General features: G+C 40.6%; 1 protein-coding gene across 2 annotated transcripts in view; it reads right to left on the bottom strand.

Annotated features, from left to right (window-relative positions):
- LOC143296908 (ras-specific guanine nucleotide-releasing factor 2-like) overlaps positions 1–26,571 on the bottom strand; it is a 316,971-nt gene that overhangs the window by 35,891 nt on the left and 254,509 nt on the right. The window contains exons 15-20 of one of the 2 annotated variants that reach the window (XM_076608906.1): positions 24,190–24,265; positions 21,589–21,779; positions 21,089–21,288; positions 18,956–19,729; positions 16,487–16,628; positions 12,348–12,407 (exon numbers count right to left, since the gene is read on the bottom strand). In XM_076608906.1, coding sequence (XP_076465021.1) covers positions 12,348–12,407; positions 16,487–16,628; positions 18,956–19,729; positions 21,089–21,288; positions 21,589–21,779; positions 24,190–24,265 — 1,443 coding nt within the window. The remainder of the gene's footprint in view (positions 1–12,347; positions 12,408–16,486; positions 16,629–18,955; positions 19,730–21,088; positions 21,289–21,588; positions 21,780–24,189; positions 24,266–26,571) is intronic. The other variant, XM_076608907.1, reaches the window with a different exon arrangement.

Raw genomic sequence — 26,571 nt, 5'->3', positions numbered from 1 at the left:
CAGCCTGGTGCAGCAAGATCACCACAGGAGCCCATGCAACCGAAGCCAGGTGCATCACTGAGGTGCATCGAAAGCATGCTGCCTGAGTAGCATCCACTGCCATGACAGCAACCACTCACTTGTGTCCCACATGTGGACGGGCCTTCTGGGCCCCGATTGGCCTCACCAGTCACCTCTGGACCCACAGCCACTGCTCTTCCATCTGATACTTGAAGCCATGGTCATCTTCCAATCCAAAGGATGAACATCATCATCCTCATAAGAATATTTCAATGTTCACTGGCTAAGACAAAATTCACGGCCAGTATCTGTAACCTCTATAAGTGGTAAAATCACATAACACATTTGGAACAAAAACAAAATCATAATAATTCAAGTAATGGGCTCAGAACAGGTTACTCATGTGAAAAACTGCTGCTCCAAATGATGCATGACAATCTAAAATCCCACCATGAAGGTCATGGTCCCATGAAGGGAACAAAATGGTATTGCAATACTGGACTTCAGTGATGCATTTGATACTGCACCACTTTGCAAAATCTTCCATAAACTTGAAAGCTATGCAATAACAGCACTACCTTCAGATGGCTATATGAGTTGTCCAAGAAGAAGTGACATCTACATACTGTGGTCTCTGTGTACCTTGGGGCGCTGTCTTGGCCCCCCTTTTGTTTCTCTATATTTCACTGTCAGTTAAATCACCAGTCTGACTTGTTGATTGTATTTGCACACAGGTCATTATGCTGACTCACTAGTGCCCTCAGCCCAGTACACACATCCATTGTGTTTTTCCATCCAATGGAATCATCAAGGCACACATTAGATCAAATGAAAGTATTGTTGCTTTCATTTATTGGCAAGATTAATTCCCACTGTGTCTTTTTGGCATGTTATTCAATACTTAGCACAAATTGCAAAAACATGACAAAGATATGACTGAATCTTGTAAACATATGTAATTGGATAAATTGTTACTAACATTTTCATTAGACTTATAGTTATACACTAAAAAAACAAAACAAAAACAAAAACAAAAAAAACAACAAACACCACCTTCACATACATATCTGTAAATGTGTACTACATAATAAATGGAAGTTTTCTGAGAAACTACATAAATCACTGATCAAAATTTGAGATACCACTAAAATATTTAACATGTATCAATAACCTTCAGTCTTGTGAAATATTCTAATGATAGGGATGGATGCAAATGACTTTCATCAATATCAAGCATCCTTATTTACAATTTGTATACTGTTTCCTGTTGTCAAAAGAATGCTACTGTTCAATTTGGTACAGACACAAACACACAGAAAGAAATAACAAAGACACAGGCTGACAGATATGACTACAGGTCATGACACAAGCTTACTCTGCATGGTAAAATTGTTTTGCAGCAAAGTGTCAGCTGCATGTTCAGCCTTTGACACTGCCACAGAAAAGCTTGTCATACAGTTGCTGCTTCACTTCAAAACCAGAAAATGCCAGGCCCTGAAGTTTGAAAAGGCTTCTAGAATATGGCTTTGTTTAGTAATGATCCAGTGCTCAGGTTGTCTCTCTCTACTCACTTCAGATCTACTTTGAGGTCTGAAGGACCTTACACCATGTCCACACAACTTTTCTTCTTCTTCTGCGTTCACTCATATGCACACGAGTGGGCTTTTACGTGTATGACCGTTTTTACCCCGCCATGTAGGCAGCCATACTCTGTTTTCGGGGGTGTGCATGCTGGGTATGTTCTTGTTTCCATAACCCACCGAACGCTGACATGGATTACAGGATCTTTAACGTGTGTATTTGATCTTCTGCTTGCATATACACACGAAGGGGGTTCAGGCACTAGCAGGTCTGCACATATGTTGACCTGGGAGATCGTAAAAATCTCCACCCTTTACCCACCAGGCGCCGTCACCGTGATTCGATTGCGCCGGTCGTCCACACAACAAACAGTATGACTAATGATAAGAGTGACCTCTGACAATCAACAGAAAAGTGTGCACACCTGGACAAGATGAGAAAAAGAGACCTCTCACAGAAAACAGCACAGAAAAGAAGTCTTAACACGAATCAATCAACCACCAAGAGCCACTTCTGTAGGTCTGTTGTCGCCAAGAGTGACTAATACAAGAATCATACTGAGCTTCAGTGCATTAAAGACACATTAATAGAAATCTAGGGTGCAGAGATATATCATGACCAAAGAATGCACATACAGTTGTCGCAACCCGCATTTTTGTTGTGTTCTCGTGGTGAAGAATTAAAACACTTATTCACTTTTACTATTTTAAAGACAAGCCCGCTGCTTCTTTTACTTAAGTATCTTCTTCTTCTTCGTTCATGGGCTGCAACTCCCACGTTCGTTCATATGTACATGAGTGGGCTTTTACGTGTATGACCGTTTTTACCCCGCCATGTAGGCAGCATGAAGTATGAAAGCACTGATACTGAGAACAGGTTAAGGACAGCACATGGTATACAGTTACATCATGCAACTGAAAGCAGACATAGACCTGTGTTAGTTATTCATGCATGTTTGTCCAAATATATATGTCTGGAAAAATAATGACAGAATATTGAGAACTTGTATGATTTGTATGATGATGCATGCTAACATATCCTTATAAGAATATGGATACTTAAAATGCAAAGAAATGACTGATTTGTAACTATCACATCAAAATCTTTTGATTAAAATCACATGAGAGTGAGAGAGAGAGAGAGAGAGAGAGAGAGAGAGAGAGTGTGTGAGTGCGTGCACTAGCATGCATGTGTGTGATGTGTGTGGTTGGGTGAGCCGGAGGCAGACACATGTTCAAAGAGAGACAGAGAGAGTGAGAGGCAGACAGTCAAAACGAGAAAGGCAGAGAGAGAGAGAGAGAGAGAGAGAGAGAGAGAACTCAGAAAGTTTAATATACATCAGCCTTGGGCCACAATACAATGAGAAAAGGTGGGTCTGTGGGGGATTGCATAAAATGATACTGTGTTATCTAAAACAACTCCCCCACCCCACTCCCCACCTCAACTCCCCTCTGCAGAAAACAAACCCCCAAACAAAACAAAAACCAACCAAAAAAAAAGTAATCATAATGAATATACACTTAAACAATGTACCCATCATCTTCTCTTGCATGTATTACTAAGAGCAACAAATGTTAATCATAGACATAATGTATCAAGATATATATTCCGTGCTATCAATAGAAAGCACAAGCTAATTTGTAGACAGTGATCCAGAAAGAGAGACACAGAGACAGAGTCTGAAGGAAAGTGAAACTGAGTGAGAGTTAGTTTGTTTCTCAATAAGGCATCACTGTGTTTAGAAAAATCCAATATATGCAACACCACATATACTAGGGTGATGCTTGAGAAGATGCATAACCCAATGTGCTTAGTCAGGCCTTGAGTGCATGCAAATACATATTTATGTACCAATGAGGGTGGATTTCCTCTACAGTTTTAACAGAGGACAACACTCTTGTTGCCATGGGTTCTTTTTTCAGTGAGCCAAGTGAATGCTGCACATCAGACCTCAGATTTTCATCTCATCTGAATGACTAATGCTTAGTTTGATTTTCCAGTCATTTTCCAGAAAGGGCAAGATGGGATTCCACCCCAGACCCCTATGGACAATGTATTGGCAGATCAGCACCTTAACCATTCTGCCACCCTTCATCCAAGAGAGACACACAAAATAAAAACTATTTGATATGCATTCAATTGAAAATGTGTCTAAACTGAAAAGTTGTTCTCTTTCCTTCAGTATTTCATTCATAAAACCACAGAAACAGAGTGAGTTAAAATCTCATTTTTGTAAGAGAGAGAGAGAGAGAGAGAGAGAGAGAGAGAGAGAGAGTGTGTGTGCGTGTGCGCACATACACGTCTGTCAATGAATGTTTGTGCATGCCAATGTGTGTTTATGTGTTGAGGGTACCTGTTAGGCACATATATATGTTAAAATGTATGAACGCATTGTGTGTGTGGGAGGGGAGGGATGAGGGGGGGAGGGTGTGTGTGTGTGTGTGTACCAGTATATATATATATATATATATATATATATATATATATATATATATATGTGTGTGTGTGTGTGTGTGTGTGTGTGTGTGTGTGTGTGTAACATTAATCTAATGTGTTATGTAAACATCAGTGTTTTTGTAAAGCACCTAGAGCAGATTTCTGGATAGTGTGCTACGTAAGTATCCATTATTATCATTATTATTATTATTAAGAAAAAAGTCAAAGGTGGGTTGACGCACGTTTTAAAAACTATTTCAAAACATTATTACCTCCTTGAGACAATGGACAATCAAGCACGATATGAGCCCCACCCACATTGTGAGCGCAGAGCAGCAGTATCAAACATTACAAAAGCATCTGTCAGGCACTGCAGCCAAGTGGTGAAAGCATTGCACTTTCAATCAGAGGGTCCTGGGTTCGAATCCAGGTAATGGGGCCGCTTTTCCTATCTCCCATGTCAACAGATGTGCGGACCTGCAAGTGCCTGGACCCCCTTCCTGTGTTACATATGTGTGCAGAAGATAAAATTCACAAGTTAAAAGGTCCCTTAATCAATGTATGCGTCATGGAACAAAGAAATAATGATACTGAATAAATACCTTTCATACTGCAGTGATGATTTTAAAAAAAAAAAAAAAAAAAAGGAACAAGAAAAAAAGTAGTGTGCCCATCACTGCTAAATTACTTTTATTTTTTCGGACTTGTTCATAACAGTCATTTATATTCTGCTTCAGTTTTAGCCAAAACAGATTCTTGTGGCACAATCAACCATGGGACCACACATAAGACCAACCAAGAGAGAGAGAGATAGATAGATAGATAGAGAGAGAGAGAGAGAGAGAGAGAGAGAAATAGAGAGAGAGAGAGAGATGGAGGAAGAGACTGACCAACCGATCAACTGACTCACAGACAGAGGCAAAGAAAGAGAAAGACAGAGAAAGAAGAGAGCGACAGAAGAGTAAAGCCCAGTGACCTGTCCCACAATGGAGAAGATGACAAAAGGCTGACTTCTCAGCAAGACACACAGACAGGTATCCTTGCAGATGGTTACAAAAAATAAACCATACATCCTTCCCACTCCAACACATGCCATGCTTCTGTGGTGTTGAATTTCAAAATGAAATCATGTGAACTCTCATTTATGCATTACGCATACACATATCCATCTTTTCGGTCACAGTGGAACACTGATGTTAAATTTTGGAATGACATAATGTTACTGCCCTGGTAATCTGTACCAAGTGTAACCAAGTCAGCTAAATGCATCATGGGAACAACACAGATTACTGTTACAATTCCCTTGATATGCCCTTGAACCAAAGTCACAATCAATTGACAGATAATTCAGCTCCTATATCTATCAGCGTGGAAGCATTATAGCACATATGTGTGATAGAGTTAGTGGTAAGGGGCTTTAATTTTCATAAGAGATTTAAAGAATTAACATCCTTGCTCACAGCGCCAAGTTGTAACAAAGTACACTTGGTGGAAAGGGACTTTAATTTATTGTTTGGATTTAATTTGGATAAAAAATGATTTACTGATAATTGTATTAAAGGATAGAAAATATACACGCGCAGGCCAGGGGCATATAGATGGCCAGTCACAAAAGGGTTTTTCTATTGTTTTATTTACAATAGTTAAGTAAGTAAAGAAGAAGAAGAATAAAGAAGATGAGAAGACAATGTAAGTGACACGCAGCGAGACGTTGGCCACTTGGGGTGACACACACAACACACACTCTGTTTGCGACACAGCAAGAGAGAGAGAGAGAGAGAGAGAGAGAGAGAGAGAGAGAGAGAGCAGGCTCCAGCTAGTGACTGGCCAGGCGGAAAGTGACCAGTCATCACCTGCTGGGGCTATACATGCAAGTTAAGTGAACTGCAATGACGCCCGCGTGTGCTGTGAAGCAAACCGGGCCTATTGGGCTTAATATTTGAATAATCTGTGTTTTGTTACAAGGTGTTCAGTGATAGATTTCTCAATGATTCCTGAACCGATTTACGTTGGATAGGTTGCAAAAGAAAGAGCTCAATACCTACTTTATAATGAGTATAAAATGAAGTGTTGATTATCTAAGATGAATTTATAATCTTAATTTTAAGTCACATGAACTGATCAGTTTTAGTGAGCTCATCGCGGAAAATTACAAACTGCATTCAATCAACTGAACATAGGCAAACACAAATGGAATAGATTTGAAGATGGAATTGCGTCAATTCTTCCAGTATATAATACTTGTAGTTTACTGATCTGACAAAAGAGATATTTAATTAAATATGGTGTGTCAAAAACACACTTTTCAGCTCACCCAACAGCATACAGCGACACTAGTTGTGGTGTGGTTGTCATTAAGTGTCAACAATGAAAATCGGCTTTGTTTCTTCTAAATGCCTGATTTATTCTCATCCAAACACTATAATGGTGTGGTTTTAGTTTCCAACAGCAGTCACATACAGAATTGTAAACCGTAGCATTATGTGTGACGGGAAGACAAAATGACGTAAACTTAGTGTCAGTTGAAATCTTTAGACTGACGAACGATTAAACTGAAATCAAGCATGCTTCTAACTGATTAAAGTGTGTGTGTAAAAACAACAAATATAATACTGCAGTGAATGATACAGAAACTTAATTTAATAGATGTTTTGGAGCTTTACATTCAAACTGGGAATGGCGTCACACATTCTGCGTGAGTCACTAAAGACCGGCAGGTTAGTTGCGAAAAAGGCGTATGCTATACAGCTGGTGCGTAAAGAAGTATCTGAAGCCAGCTGAGCACTTGGCTACATATGCATTATAGCACATGAAATATACCCATGGTTTAAACAATCTAGGTAATTAAATTGGCAAGACCTTCAAATATTCACATGTGATACAGACTTAATAAAGAAATAATGGATGAAATAACATGGGAAAAAAAAGAACACTAAAGCTAATCACCTTAAAGCACCTGTTGTGACCTTGACCTTTGACCTATAACCCTTACTTTAAAAATCATTTATGTTCATGTCATAACTAGTAACTGAACAAAGTTTTGATGAAAACTGGATGAAAAGTAGTTCTATAATAACTTTAATCATTTCTCCAAAGGCAATGACGTCTTCATCATTTGTGATGGACTTCCATGAGATTGACTTTCTGTTTTGCCAAATGATTCTCTTGACCTTTGACATCTCACCCTGCTTACATCATCATCATCAAACAAATGGTGTCTGGAATGGTCTTACCCTAATGACTCTCTTACCCCTAGTGACTTAATCTGAATACTCGAAAGTACCATGTATCCAATGAAAGCTAAACAGGGAAAGAACAAACAGTGTTGTTGTGTTGTTGTTTTTTTTTTTTTTGTGGAATAGTCATATCTTACTATTAATCAATGTTTGAAAGCAGCAAAAACAGCACTCAATTTACTCTGATTTCTGGAACTGAATAAGAGTATGTTCATACTGAAGACACAGACGTGGAAGAAGTAGCAGAAGGGATCAAAATGCTGGGCATTATGCCCTTGTCCATCCATCCCAATTCAATATATATATATATATATTTTTTTTTTTTGTGGTCAGAATGTGATGCAGTTGCAATCTACCAGACCACCTGAACTGTTCACACTGAACACAGAAAAGGCAAAGAGATGCTTCAAAGTGATGCTCTCCAAGCTCAAGATTTTAGATCTGTCTAGTTAAACAGGGATCTTCTTCGTTAGTGGGCTGCAACTCCTACATTCACTCGTATGCGCATGAGTGGAATTTTACGTTTATGACTGTTTTCACCCTGCCATGCAGAAAGCCATACTCACTTGTATGTACATGAGTGGGCTTTTACGTGCATGACTGTTTTTACCCCCCACCATGTAGGCAGCAATACTCCATTTTCGGGGGTGTGCATGCTGGTTATGTTCTTGTTTCCATAACCCACCAAACGCTGACATGGATTATGCATAGCTTTTATCATTTTCTTGTTAACCCCCCTACTCTGAAAATCCACAATGAACTTTTCTTATCAGTTACAAGATTTCAATATGAAAGCCAACACAAATTAATCTACAAGAGAAGCAAGGCCTTCATGACATAGAAATACCATTAAAACCAACAGGAATTACAGTATTGAAAAAAACCCAACATGAAACAGGCCATCTTTAAACACAATTTTTATCCACACTGTTGTGGCTTTGGCATTTGGTCTCAAACATGAAATTGTTTACACTCTGTCACCATATGAAGTTGACAATATTGAATGAAAAACCTAAGCATTTCACCGTACTTTTACAATATCTTTTTATGTCATACCATTCTGTGACCTTGAACTTCGATCCTTGACCTTGCCACCTCTTCTTGGTTCTGGTTTCCACATTATCGAATCATTGTACAAAGTTTGGTGAAGACAGCATGCAAGAATCTCTCTTGTACAAGCATGTATATATTCCCCATCATGTGCAATGTTGTCACCTTGACTTTTGACCTAAAAATTCTACCAGGGTCTAGCTATCTTCATGGTGAATCACATGCAAAATTTGGTGAAAACTGGATGTAAACAAAGAGCTGCCTCAAGCCTTTTCTATGTTGGAAAGTGATGACCCTGACCTTTGACCTCTCATCCCCCTAGACCCTGAAAGATTGTATCATGTAACTGCTATCCTATAAAGTTTGGTTCCTTTACCACTTACCAATGAACACATACACAAAGACACCTGAGTGATTATATACAGACTCCATTTCTTAGCACACATAAGAGGAAAATTGTACACAAGTTTTTGACCTGACATCCAGAAACCCGGTCAATGGTATGGTATTCACATAATCTTCAGTACTCCCTTTTATGTTGAATAAATTGATGGAACAGTATATGCTGTCACATTAGTTCAGTTTCAGATACACTGAGGCGACTATTTGCCAAGGGATTAAAATTTTTTAAAAATTTTTATCATGGATGGTACTATTACTACTTCGAATGTAGCATGCAAACAACTGAAAAAAGTACATATAACCTACCCTTTTCTGAAAGGAAAATAAACACACTATCCAATTATGACAATTTCACATGAATCGAATGAATTTCTGATAGGAAAATTCCTGCAATGATGCACTTTTTTCACACTAGAAGGGGATGGAAATTTCCACCCTGGGGCACTCGAGGAGTATTGTTCCAACTGTTGACGATATATAAAACAAATTTAACTACTCTGAATGCATGATATATAGTTGTCCAGATGATCCCTAACACCATCTCCATTGATTTTTTTTTCCTTTTTCTTTTTTACTTTCTCGATATCTTGGGAATGGTCAAGCATTGAAAGGGTAATGTACTGTGTGCATGCTTGTTGTTCAACTTGCCTATGTTTTTTTTAAAGCATTATTGTTGATTGGATGAAAAAAAAAAAATATATATATATATATAGCAAAATATAAGCAATATATCACATGCTCATAAACACATTCAAAATTAAATTCTCATCCACACGAATGAAAATTAAAAGACTGCTTCTGTGTCTTTGCCAGGATTTTCCATAGTGGTTGGCTATACATAGCAGCACATGTTTGGTCTTTTGCATGTTGACATAAATTTATCATTTGATATGAACTGACACTGGTTTGGATGCACCATGTCACACATCCTCTAACACTCACTTTAAAGTATCATCTTTATGTATTTATAGAGATCATATCAAATGATGACGCTTTCAAGACAACACCTTAACATTTGTTATTATTCTCGTGCAGTGTCTTCATGATCATAATGGGGACGGATGGGAAGGCCTTAATAATCTGTCATCTTCCCTCATTTGAATTCCTAACACATGCACTAGCCAAGAATATGAAAATGTTACACTCTGCTAAGTATACACACATGCATATGTGCATGTGCAAGCACAAACACACAAATGTACAAGCGCATGCACACACAAAAGTACATGTTTTAAGGTCACAACACTGACTTCCTATGACTACATGTTTGAAAGAAAAAAACACATCATCTTTTGTCCATGCCCAGACAAACAGAGTTTTTCTCTCTCCATATTTATATATATGTGCAAAAAACAACCCCAAAAAACAAGTGCTGACACTCTGTAATGGGCAAGATATACCCTCACCCCTTTACTTGCATGCACACACACAAAGTGCATGCATGGATGCATACATGCAAACTTAATGTGCGGTACAGGAATGCGTTTCCCTGTGTGTGTGTGTGTGTGTGAGTGAGTGTGCATGCGTGTCGATCATGTACTAATGCTCATCTGAGCAAACACATAAATCATGATTAATGAACAACCAAACCAAACATGAAGAAGGGGCAATATAGTGAACAGCACACATCTCTCAAATCCATCCCCTATGAGCTCAACATGCTATAACGATAATATTATTAACAAACAAAAACAAGTATATACACCATGTATCCACCCTATCTTCTCTCTCTCTCTCCCTGTACCACACACACACACACACACACTGTCTTTTCCTATTCGTTTTATCATGCAGAATCAGCAGAAAAAAAAGTGCTGACCTTGTGCACTGCTGAACAAAGTACAGTAAACCTGACTGGGCCATGTTAAGAATGACAGGTCAATGCCAACCAGTCAACACCACGCATGGTCTTACAAACAGTTTCTATCACCCAGTGCACCCCCCTACCCCTCCTCCAGGTTTGTTTATCTTATGCTTTAACAATAGTCATTTGGTGAAATAAACCCACCTCATCCATGGGGGATGGGGTTTTGTCTCAGTGCACAGAATTGGATCACTGGTGTAGGATTGATGGAGAACGGGTGGTTTTTAAACGCCTTTTGTTCAAGATGTTTACAATGGACCTGCTGGACTCTATCTGAACATTTTTACTTATTTCATTAGGTTTCTTTTGTTTTGTCCTTGTACAGTAGTGTATTATTATCTATGTAATGAAACCTCCTTTGAAAACTGTGCAACATGTATGAATGTGTCAATCTCATCATAGGAATAATGTTGCCTGTGCCAAATTTGCACATTCCACTTTATTCAGAAAAAAAACCCTTTGCAAAGGAAAAATAAGTAACATGACAAAAAAAGTATTATTCCTTAAAGGAAAACACACAAGAGGAGACAGCACTGAAACATTAAATAAACAAAAGAAAAAACTTTTGCAGATTTCACCTAGTAACCTTCACAACCGTTCAAATCCAAGACTTGGTCTCATTAATTATCAACACAACCAATGGTTCATTCATTCTCAGTTATTGGCAGCTCACCACCTTAAAATAATGGTTTGCTTTCATTTGTTAACTAAGTACCAGATACATTCCAGACTAGGTTCCAAACCATGGAGAACAGGTACTTGGTCAGTGTGCCCATAATGATTTCACTGGTTAAAAATTGTGGATTTGTACAGTAGTCCAGCACAGAAAACAGACAAAAGAAATCCCATACATGACTCTATTTTGGGGATGTGTGACGAGAAAGGTCAAACAATATATAGAGGAAAACAGTACAAAAGAGGTAGACTAACCAAAGCGCTGCCGAAAGTTGTTAAAGATGTGACTTAGCTACCAAGCAACACCAAATCTAGAGTACAAACATTTTCTATCTGCACATAGAATTCTACAGAGACAGACAAAGGGGGAAAAGAAGCTCATCTTGGTGTGGTGTCTTGTTAGAATAAAGAGACATGAATAACTACATCTATACATAAACACTTGAAAAGGACAAAGAAACTCAGTAACAGAAGGATGGCAGCAAACCTCTACATTAGAAACTTGACCGGCTTATTTTATGTTTTTTGTGATTACTTTACATGCAAAATCATTTTATTTTCACAGACTTCCTGCTTATATGAACAATTTTGACAGGTACTACTACATGAGGCTAAATTCTCAATGTAAAAAAAGAAAGAAAAAAAAAGGTAATTATTATCTTCAATGGACTCAACTGTAGTTTTCGCATTCCTGCAATATATAATTATTTTCAATGACAAAAACACACATGCTTGACACTGTTGTACTGGATCACAGTTAATACTACTGCTAGCAACAGAGGTGGACCAAGCTCCAACTGCAAGGTTAAGATAGCGATTTCCCCGTCTCCCTAAAGAACAATTCCACTCAAGGTGTTAAGCTGATGTCAGTCAGGCAGGCAGGCAGGCAGGCAGGCAGGTATACAATATGACTGTGTTAAAGTGGAAGAATAAATATGGTGGCTGCAGAAGGAAAGGGACAGGTGAAAAAAAAAAAAAAAAAAAAAAAAAGCAAAGAAAAGAAAAGAAAAAAAAAGAAGACCATGTGGTATCAGTACAGGTTACAGCACGGTACAGGGTAGTGGTGCACGTGGGCTACTGAACATGGCACATCAGCCACCCACCTTCCTCGGGTCACGCCTGCTCCCCCTGCCCCTGTAGGATCGGGGCAAAACCACGTCACTCTGTCAACAGGCGACAGCAGAGAAATCATCACCACTTTTCCCACACCCCCACCTCAACGCCGTCGGGTCATGGGGGGGAGAAGTCATCAGCAGATCAAACACAAGTCACTTGTATTAGTTCTGACACTAGTCATACATGTATGAACAACGAAGACAGCCAGTGCTCAAAATGGATTCCATCTCTACCTCAATGACATCTGCAGAGTATTTCTTCCAAAAACCACTGTTTACCATAGCACTTGTACTGTTGTAGACATACATGATCTGAACTCATATATATATATATATGTGTGTGTGTGTGTGTTCCTAAATACATACCATATATATTTATTTATTATCATGAATATTTGCATTAAAAGATTATCTAACAATTAGTATAAGGTGCAGTTATGAAGTTCTTAGCATATTGCCTTTGGATGTTTAAATTCATATGTGAAAGGAAAAGAAAACCTTGCAGCACAAATGTCCAATGAAAACAAAACATACAAAATCAACATGCTTTAACCCTTACAGTGCTACAATTAGGAAATAACTGAGCGCATAGATGTGTTTGGAAGTCTGATCCCTCTTCTTGTCTTTAAGGATGTAAGGAAAAGTGGTAAAAACCCTTGGTCTTATTTCAGAATTTTTCTCTCCTTTTTATTTCTTTTTAAAATAAAAACTTACACATATATATTTTTGTAAAGTTGATGGTGTACTACTGTATAAGACCAGTCACTGATGTTTTTTCTCCCAAATCATAAGCAAGAGAATAATAGTTAATACAAATTTTTAAAACAGTGCAAATAGCACCTCTATGTTCTAGAAGATATTATTATGTGACACCAAACATCATTGCAGAATTTCAAGAAAGTTGTTGGCTTCTTGTCAGAAATGAAAACATGGAATTTCTGCAGAAAATGTCACCACAGATTTTTCACAATTATTCCTAATCTAGGCAGATACAATTTCTGTGTTCTATATGTGTTTTATACGCCACCATTTTTTGGTGCTCAGTCTGATACTGAAGCTAAATGTAGAGGTATGGTGCTGAGTAAGCATTTAGTTAGCTGCCTTTGGTGCACTCATGCATTCATGAACACTAATGCGTTCATGAACACAAAACTGGTTTAACAAACAAAAGAATAAAAACCAGAGACCAAAACCAAACTATACCAAACTCAAACAATTCAATACCTCAAGGATCATGACTATGAAATCGAACTGAAACTATTCAATAAATCTCAAACTGAAAACAGATCTCAAGCTGTAAGACCTCAAACTACTGCACACACATCTATGAACCAAAGAGGAAAACTAACTGTAAAGTCTTGAACAGGCATCCAAAGCCTTCAGGAAAATGCTGCTGAAACCAAAGATGGGTGAAGGAGACCAGCCAGATAAAGAAAACAAATGGGGGAAAAACTAGTAACTTGTCAAATCAGCAGAGAGACATAAAACACAACAATTACCATTCATACATGAGAGGCAGGTCACACAGAAAAGGAGCAAAACGTTAACCAAAGAGAAGACAAAGAGTACTGTTCAATTACCAAGTCGGACAAATGAAAATATTTTCACCAAATTATGGCCCAACAGAACACCACCACTGATGACACAGACAGCTAACAAAGTAAAGAACAAAAGATATGTTTCTCTTCTCAACAAATGGACCAAAAAGACTGCAGGTATTATAAACATATAAAAGTGCCATAAAGGGATAAAAAAAAAAAAAGAAGAAGAAGAAGAAGAAAAGAGCAATCAATACATAAGCTTGCTTGAAGTTGAGCAATCAGAAAAATCAGAGAGAAAAAATGTTCACATACAGAAAATAAAATATGATAGTTCACCATGCATTGCAAACCAAGACACTGAAAGACATCACAAAGGAACGTAAGCTGCAAATCAAGCCAAAAAATACAGACCATTCACAAAATAGTGAAAACAAAAGGTGTGTGATTGTATTGCATGCATTTCTTGTCTGCAGGGTATAAAGTATGAATCATTTTTACAGTCTGATTCATCAATAAAAGTTACCCAGAAAAGGTATTTGTACTGTGTGCATTTCTTGTATGCCTTACCTACAGTCAAATCCTTATTCACGGGGCCAGATAGCTCTTCTATTCTGACTGTTCTTTTTTTGGATGACAATGTGCGCATGTACACAGAAACATGTTCAAGTATAAACATGCATGTGTGGCATTAATACTGTTGTTGTTTTCTTTTTGCCAGTGGGACAAAATGACTTTGCAAGACTTAGGAATGTGATGGAAAAAGAAGAAGACAATTGGGAAGGTTTGCTTTAGTCTGTGTGTAAAAACTGTCCAAGACAGTGGCCTTGCTACACTGAACATCAGCCATGTCACACAACATACATCTCTGCCTTTAGAAAAGATAGACTGGAAGGAGACCTAGAATACTACTGGATGCACAAAAGAGAAATGATTGCACTAATTGTCCCCCAGAACCTGGTTATACCGAATTCAGCCAGAACACAGCTGACTGACTGAGAGGAGAACAAACATTTTGCCAATTTCAGCAGAATGGTCATAAAAAAAAAAGAAAAAAAAAAGGATCAGACAGCTCTCTGACCAAGCCTACCAGCATTAATCCAAAAGATTTCTCACTAACTGAAAAACATCTTCCTCTCAGTGATGCTACAATTGCAGAAACTCACACTGGTTAAAGCTAAGGAGCCATCTCAGCTCAGATTTCCATCTGTTACAGCAATGATCATTTAGCTGAAGGCAGTGTCAGACAAAGAGATGGACCACATACACCTTCCCACTTCTCCAGCCTGACACACTTTCATCTCACCAGGCTGCAAACTGGCCACCCCCAGTCATGATGGTCACTTGAAATGCAATGCTCTTCTGATAATATAACACAACAGTTTAGAAACCAACTGTTTCTTAGAACTAAACATTAAAATCAAAGTGGAACTAGACAAAGGACAACCTGGATTTCTGGTCTTGTATGCAGTATAATTCACCCACGCAACATAACATTAATAAAAAAAAAAAAGAAGAAAAAAAAAGAAATAGAAAAAAATGTCTGATAAGTAAATGGCTACATACAGAAATCATATACTTTTCAGTATACCTCTTTGAAAACTGAAATTAGAACACAGAAATGAAAAAAGGGGGATCACACCACCACAACTATCATATCTGAACAGCCAACCAGAGAAACCAATATCTTTCAAGGGATGTTCGGCTGTCTGTCAAGTTTCCTGTGATCATGATGACAATGACACAACTGGAGAAACAATAAGAATGTTGGTGCCAGACAAAATGAACACCAATGGTTTCTTTTTGACAGCTGTGAGGGAACACTGCAAAGACTCTGGACCAAAAAATGTCCGCAGAAAATGTGCCCATCCCCAATTAGGTATCTGGATGTAACTTCCCACCATCACTGAGCAAAGCTTACATCATGTGACCTAAGGCATGCCTTTGGATGTGATCAAGAACCATGCTTGTTCCACCAGAAATAAAATTAGTTTTGAAATGAGAGTATGGAAGAAAGCAGCATCCTTGAAAGGCATACCTTCTCATCTTTTTTAAAGATCAGATTCAGACTGAAAGCATGCTTCTGTGATCAACACGGACAATTCTTGTTTCGCCTATTTCAGAAATCTGTTGAACAGATTTGTGTTATTCTGTTTAACTGACATTACTGGTGGGGTTTACATTCATGATCTGTCAGATTGCATGAGGGTGAGAAGAAGAATTACATGTCACTGGTTTTTGATGGTGGTGTATTTCTCTATATATTTAATGCCCCCTTATTTAATGTGGATGTGTGTATACGCAACACCATCCCACTGTCACAACCACCTCTGTACAACAACACACACACTATACAGACAACTCCAACCTGCTCCAACAAAGTCAGAAAAGTGCATGGGAAGAGATGGTGCGTTTGAGAACAATGGCAACATGTATGTGGCCCAGTTGAAGAGCAGAGACACAAGCCAATGGAAGGTGGACATGTAACAAGACAGTCCTCAGCCCATATCACACACGCACACACACATCCACACACACAAAGGGAGGTGGAGGGGGCTGGGGGGGGGGAGGGACGCTGTGCCAACTGACCTTCGCTTGGAGGCCCTGGAGGAGGTGACCACGGTGCCCGCCTTGGCGCGGGTTGGTGGGGAGCCGTCCACCTGCTGGAAACTACTCCGTGGGGTGGAAATGGTGATGGACTCCGCTTCCACGCTTCCCCGCTTGCCAGAAACTGAAACGGTCAACAACAAGGCCTCAGCTCTTGGTGCGGCTGTTAGCAACAGCTCTAGGGACAGAGCCCCTCACTGTATCCACCGGACTGATCTTGTCTGTTAACTGTTATCTTTGTTAGTTAGTGAGGATTATGTATAAATTTCTTTGTATTGCCCCCTTCAGTATGGGGCCAAGGCCTTAATCTGAATAAATATTCATGTTCATGTCCACCTCACTGATTTCTATGTATGACATTTCTGTTTGACCATGCTCTTTTTCACTGTCCCCTCTTGCAGATCTACAGCAAAGTGCTGCAGCAACCTGAATATTACTGACATATGTACTGACTCTAAAACACAGATTTCTATTTGTTCAACTGAATACAAGGATCAGGACAAAACTAAAAAAATAGATTGAAAAACCCAACTTCATTCTGTTCTGTGAATGAATTGAATTTGAAATAGGATTGAAATTCTTTAACTGATTTTATTAATGTTTTTGCTATGCCTCACACATTTTTGGACAAAAGTAGCAAGTAAAACAGCTTATAGTATAGATAGGAAAATTAGGGAAAGGAAGTAAAAAAAAATATTGCCCCCCCCCCCCAAAAAAAAACAACAACAACACACCAAACAAACCCCAAAACAAAACAAAAATTGGTGACAAAGGTATGCTCCTTGTAAGCATGCTCCAGTCTGGTGAGAAAGATAGAGAGATAGATAGAGAGGGAGGGAGACAGAGTGAGAGGGAGGAGACAGAGAAACAGAGAGACAGTCTGAGAGATACTGTGACAGACAGAGACTGCTTGAGGCAGAGACAAAACTGATTATAACTCATTGTACCTTACAAAAAGTGTGAGGCTCAAGCTGATTTTCAATTGATTTGATCTGAAGTATATTCACTATCAGTGAAAAGAGGTTCAAAGCATAGAGACATTAACTGAACTTTGCCACCAGGTGTGTTCAAAACAGCAGTACAAGACTGCAGTCATCTGCTTCAGCCTGCCTGGCTTGGACTGTCAGAGCTGTTAGTGCGATGCTCACTGCCATTCTTTCCTGTTGTCTCTCATTTTTCCTACTGCTTTGTGGACGAGAGTGAAGGTCACAACAACTGGTCATTTCCAGTAGATGCTGATCCTTCACACCCATCAATGCCAACAAAGTCAAAACTAGTTAAGAAAAGAAGACAAGAAACTGTCTACAGAGGTACAAGTGCTGACTGTACAACAACACACACACAGAACAGACAACTCCAACCTGTTACCTTTGTCAGTTAGTGAGGATTATGTATTAATTTTTTTGTATTGCCCCCTTCAGTATGGGGCCAAGGCCTTAATGATTAATCTGAATTTAAAGCTGACTGCTTAATTATGGCTGTTTCAAAGTGACTACAAAAGGAGCTTTAGTGATTCATGAGTAAGCACAGCAAAATTCGTGAAAAATCAGTCAAATGGTTATCAATTCAGAAACAAGTACAAATACTAAAGCAATTTTCTTAATGAATATCAGGGCTAAAATGATTGGTAATTTCTAACAAACTGTCAAATGATAAAGACACTGCTGACAGATGTTTTTAAATCATTCTAGTGATTTATGGAAACAGAATTTTATTGACACTCATATCTGCACACACAAACACATACACAATGTCAACACATGTTCTGGATAAATGAAAGAACGGAACCAATTTTAGTTTTGACCAAAAGACAAGGTCGAATCAGTGACACCAAACTGTCGATTATGTCTTCCGTACACAGCAGTATTTCAGAAATTCTGTGGAGAATCACTAAATTTTGACTTAGACTGGTAGATCTTATCATTCAAGAGTTCCTGTCAATACAGACGTTGATAAAATCACATGAACAATGAGAACAAAGAGAATGTCACACACACACACACACACACACACAATGGCCTAGAGGTAACGCGTCCGCCTAGGAAGCGAGAGAGAATCTGAGCGCGTTGGCTCGAATCACGGCTCAGACGCCGATATTTTCTCCCACTCCACTAGATCTTGAGTGGTGGTCTGGACGCTAGTCATTCGGATGAGACGATAAACCGAGGTCCCGTGTGCAGCATGCACTTAGCGCACGTAAAAGAACCCACGGCAACAAAAGGGTTGTTCCTGGCAAAATTCTGTAGAAAAATCCACTTCCATAGGAAAAACAAATAAAACTGCACGCAGGAAAAAAAAAAAAAAGGGTGGCGCTGTAGCGTAGCGACGCGATCTCCCTGGGGAGAGCAGCCCGAATTTCACACAGAGAAATCTGTTGTGATAAAAAGAAATACAAATACAAATACACAGAGTGACAGACAGAGAAAGAAACAAAACCCAAGGACCACTCACAAGGCCGAATCTTGATCTGAGGAGCCATGATGTTGGGGGAGCTGTAGCTGTAGCTGATGGGAGAGGGGGCACGACGCAGCATCTTAGGGCTGGACACGGGCGAGCGCACTGGGGAGGAGGTAATCCTGCCTGGGGACGAGGCTCGCTTGGGGGAGGTGGAGGGCTTAAGAGGGGAGGTGACCCTGACGGGGCTGGACAGGGCCCGAGGTTTCATGGTGCGGACGGGGGAGGAGGTGGGGGAGAGGGCCAGAGCGTCCAGCGTGGAGCTTGTCTCGGCCACCTTGCTGGGTGTCACACAGCGCTTGGGGCTGCCTCCCCCTCCTCCCCCACCACCACCACCTCCCCCGCTGCCGTTCACCTTCATCAGTCTCTTGGGTGAGAAGCTGGGTGAGGTCTGGGGGCTGGTGCGAGGGGTGCCCGCCGTCAGCGTGTCAGAGCTGGCGGCGGAGGCCATCACAGGACTCGGGGAGGCCACCAGGGTCTCTGAGGAGGCGGAGGTGTGGCCAGCAAAGTTCACATCCGGCACCAGCAGCTTGCCTTCATTGTCTGAGCTGTCACAGGTATCCACACACGTTTCACCAAGCTCGTAATCCAACAGAATGATGTCCGCCGAGGAGTCCTCCGTCAGGATGGCAGGGACCTCGGGGGTGTCGTGGTCGTGGTCATACAGGGTTTCACAGGAGGCGATGGGGGCCAGTTTGGGCTTCGGGGGACACAGGTAGGCAGCCAGTTCTGATCTGCTGTCATCGCTGTCCACGGACTCGCCACGTTCCACTGCACAATGGAGTCAGCTTCATCAGTCTTCAGGCACACTATGCTCCAAGTTCTTCACTAATTACTTGTATCACGTCCACAGGTGAGATAAGAAATGCAACAGTACTGTAGGTGAAACAGCCAGTTCACATAGGAGTCAGTTTTAACAGTCTCATATGTAAGTCATAATTTAGTTTACACTGGGTGAAAAGATTGCTGGATAAGACATGAGAGCCAGTGAGAATTACTGCACCAGACTCTGCAGGATGTCAGTCTTTCTTATGTCTGGCAGAGTCAAGTAACAGTTTTCGTTTCTAAAGTAAATACTCAGCTTGAAATCTGACCAGCTGATGTAATAATACTGTTTTATTGAATACATCTGGATACTGGCATGTTCCTAAACTGACAGGTTCCTAATGTGAAACCCATGTCAAGCAGTGTCCAAAGTTCTGATGGAAAGACACACACAAACACCCCCTCTCCCCTCTGTTCCAAGAACACACAGTAGCAGCTAAGACTTCTACCATCATGATGACCATAACCACCACATGCTGATTACCATCAAGACCATGAGGTCAACCCAGACCACTCAGTGGACAGCGTAGCAGCAAAAGAAAGCCACATGTATCATAAAGAAACCTGACAGGCATGACAGCCACATGGTTAAAGCCTTACACTTAGAGGGTCTTAGGTTCAAATCCTGGTCATGGCACTTGGTGTGTTAAGGGTGGAGACTTTTCTGCTCTACTATGTCAACAGATGTGCACACCTGCTTGTGCATGACCACCTTCCGAGAGTGTGTGGAAGCAGAAGATCAAATGTACACATTAAAGGTCCCATAATCCATGTCAGTGTTTGGTGGGTTAAGGAAACAAGAACATATCCAGTGCATGCACACCCCTGAAGACAGAGTATAGCAAAGTACATGGTGAGGGAAAAAGTGGCCATATATGCAAAAGCCAACTTGTACACGTGAGTGAACATGTCAGCTGCAGCCCATGAATACAGAAGACAAATCAAATCAAACCATGTTGCTTATACTTATAGCCAAGCCGACCACAAAGAGGCCACCGATACAGAGGATAAGGAAGAAGAAGCAGAAAGAAGTTTGTTCGTTTATTCATTTATTGTCTGTTCATCTGAGATGATGACATTAGACTGAAAATAAATGATATTATTATCATTATTCTTATTAATCTTATTTCTATCATCATGATCATTATTTCTATCATTTTCACTTAGAAATCATCATTTCTGAAAATCAATGGCAGGGGGAGGGGAATTAATGGGAAGAAGGAAGAGAAAGAGAGAGAACAGAAAGTGGAAAAGACAAGAGTACAAAGAAAGAGCAGAAAGAAGCCTCCCAGCCAAAGCACTCACTGGAGAGAGTAGCAGCCACAGGGGGGTGTCGATGGTCAGCCCCTGCATGCCCATCGTCGTCGTCTCCCTTGCCGGCGGCGTTGGAGACCCGTCGCAGCTTCTCCGCGTGGGGCTTGATGACGATGCGAGAGTCCACCTCTGGGGGCTCCCTGGTGAACTCTGTGTGGGGAGGGCTGCTCGACTCTCCCTCTGCTATGGACCTGTGGGAACAACTTCACATACTTAGTCTTGTGTGTGTGTGTGTGTGTGTGTGTGTGTGTGTGTGTGTGTGACAGTGAAGGATTGCAGAATGCATAAACTTAAAGTGAAATGTGAGACTCAAGTCAACCGCAGAAACATCCGGTTAAAAATTAATTTACACACATGTGCATTCTTTGAATCAGCTCTGTTCTACAAACAATGTCTTCAACATCAAAGCATCAAATGGCCAAAGAACCTGCTAAGAATTTCATTTATTGCAGAGCATCAAATAATGTGCACTGCCGTGTCCTGTAACTCACGGTCTGGGGGCCGAGTTGCAGTCCAGCATTGCGTTGTCGTGACTCTTGTAGACCTTCTTGAGGGCCTCCAGGAGAGTGTGTCCGTTGGTGAACACGCGGTAGGTCAGCAGGAACGTGTTGAGGAAGTCGATGCTCAGGAAGCGCAGGTCTGTCAGGCGGTCCAGCAGCCGATCTACACTGGCATGCCGGATCTGAAACACAAGGGGCACTTTGTCTAGCAGACCATCTACACTGGCATGCCGGATCTGAAACACAAGGGGCACTTTGTCTAGCAGACCATCTACACTGGAATGCCGGATCTGAAACATAAGGGGCACTTTGTCCAGCAGACCATCTACACTGGAATGCCGGATCTGAAACATAAGGGGCACTTTGTCCAGCAGACCATCTACAGTGGTATGCCGGATCTGAAACACAAGGGGCACTTTGTCTAGCAGACCATCTACAGTGGTATGCCGGATCTGAAACACAAGGGGCACTTTGTCTAGCAGACCATCTACAGTGGTATGCCGGATCTGAAACACAAGGGGCACTTTGTCTAGCAGACCATCTACAGTGGTATGCTGGATCTGAAACACAAGGGGCACTTTGTCTAGCAGACCATCTACACTGTCATGCTGGACCTGAAACACAAGGGGCACTTTGTCTAGCAGACCATCTACAGTGGTATGCCGGACCTGAAACACAAGGGGCACTTTGTCCAACAGCCCATCTACACTGGAATGCCGGATCTGAAACACAAGGGGCACTTTGTCTAGCAGCCCATCTACACTGGAAGGCCGGATCTGAAACACAAGGGGCACTTTGTCTAGCAGACCATCTACACTGGCATGCCGGATCTGAAACACAAGGTGCACTTTGTCTAGCAGACCATCTACACTGGCATGCTGGATCTGAAACACAAGGGGCACTTTGCTTTCCTGTCACTGCTTTGTCTCAAGGCCTGATCGGTGTGTTGGCTTCATGCAAAGCTCAGGAATCTCATTTATTTTTCTTTTTTAAACAGCCGATGTGGTGCAGCATATGCAAAGCTCAGGCATCTTATCTTTAACAAAATTTTTTTTTTTTTATATATTATTCTATCTAAAACAGCCAATGTGGTGTAGCATATTTTGATCAGTCCACAAGCTTTGGCACCTCCTTGAAACTAAAACTTAATCTGTACAATTAAAAAAAAAATTAACATCTTTATTTCCATTTTTGGAGTTATCAGTTTGTTTGTCAGGATGACAAAGGTCTAGGCACTTAAAGCCCACTCAAGAGCGATTAGAAATAGTGACTTTCGTTGATTTCTTGCTTTGTTAAATGCACATACCTGACAGGACATGATAGGTGATCTGTTATAATTCTGTGATTTCAAAGCATTAAGTTTGGCAAACTTAGACGAGGTCATTCTGCAGTTTCAATATTCATGGAAAATTTGAGGGTGGGGTTTAAGATCTTTATCTCTTGGTCATCCCTATGTGTATGTAATTTATTTACCCATATATCTATGTTTGTACTGAATAGCTGACCACATGAAAAAAGTTTATGAGGTGCTGTAGAGCAAACGTGGACCCCATGCAGTAAACATGACAATGTATCTGACCGTCTGAGTTCCTGTACACTCTATCAGATGATGTGCCTGCATGTCACATCACAGTGAATCAAGTCCATTCTGAGCTGAACTGAAATGAACACCACATTCATCGTCATCCATTCATGACCCTTCTTGATCACTGGTAAACAAAGAGAAACTTTCACTCCTCCAAGCCACACAGAGTGAAGACACTGCAGCTCAGCGCGTCCCACAGACAGTCTACACAAAAATCAAAGGTGCAGAGAAAGACACACACTCACTTCCCTAAATTTCTCAAAGGAATTGTGCAGGTTGTTACCCACATTACTGCCACAAAGAAGAAAATGAAGGTCATTATCTGTGGAACAAGGTCACTAAAGAAGACTGCTCTACTATATGTGTTCTGTTCTGAAATACATCATGCCATTTATTTTATGAACTCTGGCAGACAAACACTGTACCAGCAAGAAAAAAACCCAAAACAACACCCTCCCAGCAAGAAAAAGTAGCAGACATCAGTGTTTTCTGCAGGTGCAACCTTTCCAAACAACCTTGGCTGAATATCAAAGAAAGTGATGATCACATCTTGACTTGGCAATGGCCTTTTGCAGAATAGACTGATTTTTCATAGGATTTGCCCTGATGAATGATGGTTTTAAAACCTACATACAGTCATTGATTATTCATGACATTGATGTTACATCAAGGTCAAAAAGTCAAAGATGCCCAGGTACCTTCACTAAAAAAGAGTCACAGTAACAACCAAAATTAATGATTTGTCTGTCTGATTGGAAAGCAGAGTGGAGTGATTTTACTGCAGTTAGTTTCTGGACACAGATTATTAAATGTCGTCTCAAAGAACCTCATCTTTATGCATCATATTCTTGGATTGAGCAACGAGTTTCTAAAGTATGTATAACACCAAAGCTTTCTGTGAAGAAACCAAAAGGAAAAAAAAGAAAAAAGAATGACAAATACGTACACATGCACACACTCGTGCATGCGCATGCACGAACACACACACAGCAGTATGGATGACATACCTGAGGCACTTTGCAAGAGTTGAGGGTGCGGCTAAATTTGATGTCTACATCATCTCGGAACAACTTGGGGTCAGACCTGAAAAACAACAAGGAAATATACAAGTTAAAACTTTGGTCAATTTTGTCCATATTCACAGAACATTTTCACATTTGTCCTGTTAAACTGATCAGAGCACAAACTGAATCTGAGGTAATTGTTTTGTGATGGGTCATTTATCAGCTCAAAGTATGTGTGTGTGTGTGTGTGTGTGTGTGTGTGTGTGTGTGTGTGTGTGTGTGTGTGTGTGTGTGTGTGTTTGTGTGTAAGTGAGTGTGTGCCTGTGTGTGTGCGAGTAAATGAGCGAGTGAGTGAATGTGTGTGTGTGAGCATGTGTTTGGGGAGGTGCGTGGGGTATTTGTATGCATGAAAGAGAATGAAAAGAGAGCAGGTGTGTGAGTGTGCATGAGTATGTGTGTGGAAATGCATTTCTTTATATATATATATATATATATATATATATATGTGTGTGTGTGTGTGTGTGTGTGTGTGTGTGTGTGTGTGTGCATGCATGCATGCATGCGTGTGTGTGTGTGTGTGTGTGTGTGAGCGCGCGTTTGAGTGCATGCATGTTTCTCCTTAGTGTCTTGGGTGTGTGTGTTGACTGATAATGTGTGCATGTGAGAGACGAAAAGACAGAGAACAGAACACAGCCAGTCCAACACAGCCATTGACACAGCAAGTCAGCTGTGGAGGTGTCCTTTCAGAAACCCTACAAAAGGTGTATGACAAGACTCCTACATGTTTTTCTATGTTCTCAGCAGGGAAACAGCACACCACACTGTCAGTCTGCATCAGAGGCAGTTACATGCAGGGCTCATGCTGTCTCTCTCTCTACTGGTGCCCTCTGTCCTCACCCACTTCACTTCAGTGCACATGCACTTGTCTTGGTGCATTCACACTCACACATTCACATCAACCTGCAAAAAAAACAACTATACTGATGATTCATTCGGAGCAACACATGTGTGAAACAAACGCATGAGGCTGTTAGTTAAGTCTCAGAAAAACACCTCAATCATTTCTCTTGTGGACAATGAAGACATTAAATGCAATTATGAATTTCAAAATGAAGCAATGACTTTTTGTTCTCAAACAACAAGACATTAAAGAAAAAGAAGTCAGACATTCAAATCTAAAAAAATCAGACGTTGTGTATGAGGAAACGGCAGCAACAAGGGAAAAAGGTAGACACATACAGGTATTAGTACAGTTAGTGGCATAAACAGTTGTGATAACACTCAGTACATGGGTCTGGCAGTGTCAATGTAGCCAGCAACATTATTTGTCTGCAAGCAGGTACACCATGGAATGAAAAACATCTGAATCATATATCAGTGCTCATAAAAGTCAAATATACATGAGAAAAAAAAGGCTGGAGTTGGGAAGAGTCAAAAGAAAATGATTTATCTGGCAAGAATACAAGAAGTGCAGGTTAGTCACAGTGTTTGACTGTACTTAAAAAAAAGACAAAGTAACAAAGCACACTAAAAATACGATTCAAAAGACATAAAAAGGAGGGGGGTGGGGGGTGGAGGGAGGGCGGCAGAGAGAGAGACAGAGACTGAGAGAGACGGAGGCAGAGGGACAGACAGAAGGTGAAATAATTGTCAACTAGTAAAAACACAACATACAACAAGAACACCAACAACAAAAAACAAAACAAAAAAAAACAACAACAAACAAACAAAAAAAATAGAGAGAAAAAGGTATATGAAGAGACAAACCAATCATCTACACACACACACACATACAAACATGTTTCTTCCACTAAATAGTCAACAGTGGTAGCAAAGACAGTAGTGGGCAGAATTTAAGGACAGGGCACAGAAGGATAGACATAGATGTGGACAGTGTGGACAGGACACAGAAAGATAGACAGTGATGACAACAGTACTCCAACAGCCCTTGTTCAAACCAAGCAGGAGGCAGGGTGGGCTGGAGACAAGACAGGCCAGGACAGAGGCAGTGAGGGACAGTGTTGCATGAGCAAAGGATGGCCTGGTGCAGGTCAAAATGTGTTGTCTACCACATACATCAGCACACCCGGCAAGATGTGTCGTCTACCACATATATCAGCACACCTGGCAAGATGTGTCGTCTACCACATACATCAGCACTAACAGAGAAACAGACACAGAATTCCTTGGGAAAAAAACGTTACATGGAACATGGGCATGGAAAGGCTCGGTGACAGGGAGACTGACATACAGAAGTGGCTTTGGATGCTGAAAAAAAAAAAATTATTCCCAGCTGGCTTCCACCTATCCGAAAAAAAAGTACGTAAGGAAGATGAGGGGACAACATTTCCACTAGTCTGCTGGTCCAAGACCACTGGAACTTTA

The sequence above is a fragment of the Babylonia areolata genome, chromosome 22, assembly GCF_041734735.1.
Source record: "Babylonia areolata isolate BAREFJ2019XMU chromosome 22, ASM4173473v1, whole genome shotgun sequence".
NCBI lineage: Eukaryota > Metazoa > Mollusca > Gastropoda > Neogastropoda > Buccinidae > Babylonia > Babylonia areolata.
The sequence above is the reverse complement of the archived record's forward strand: the minus strand, read 5'-3'. Positions and strand labels throughout refer to the sequence as shown.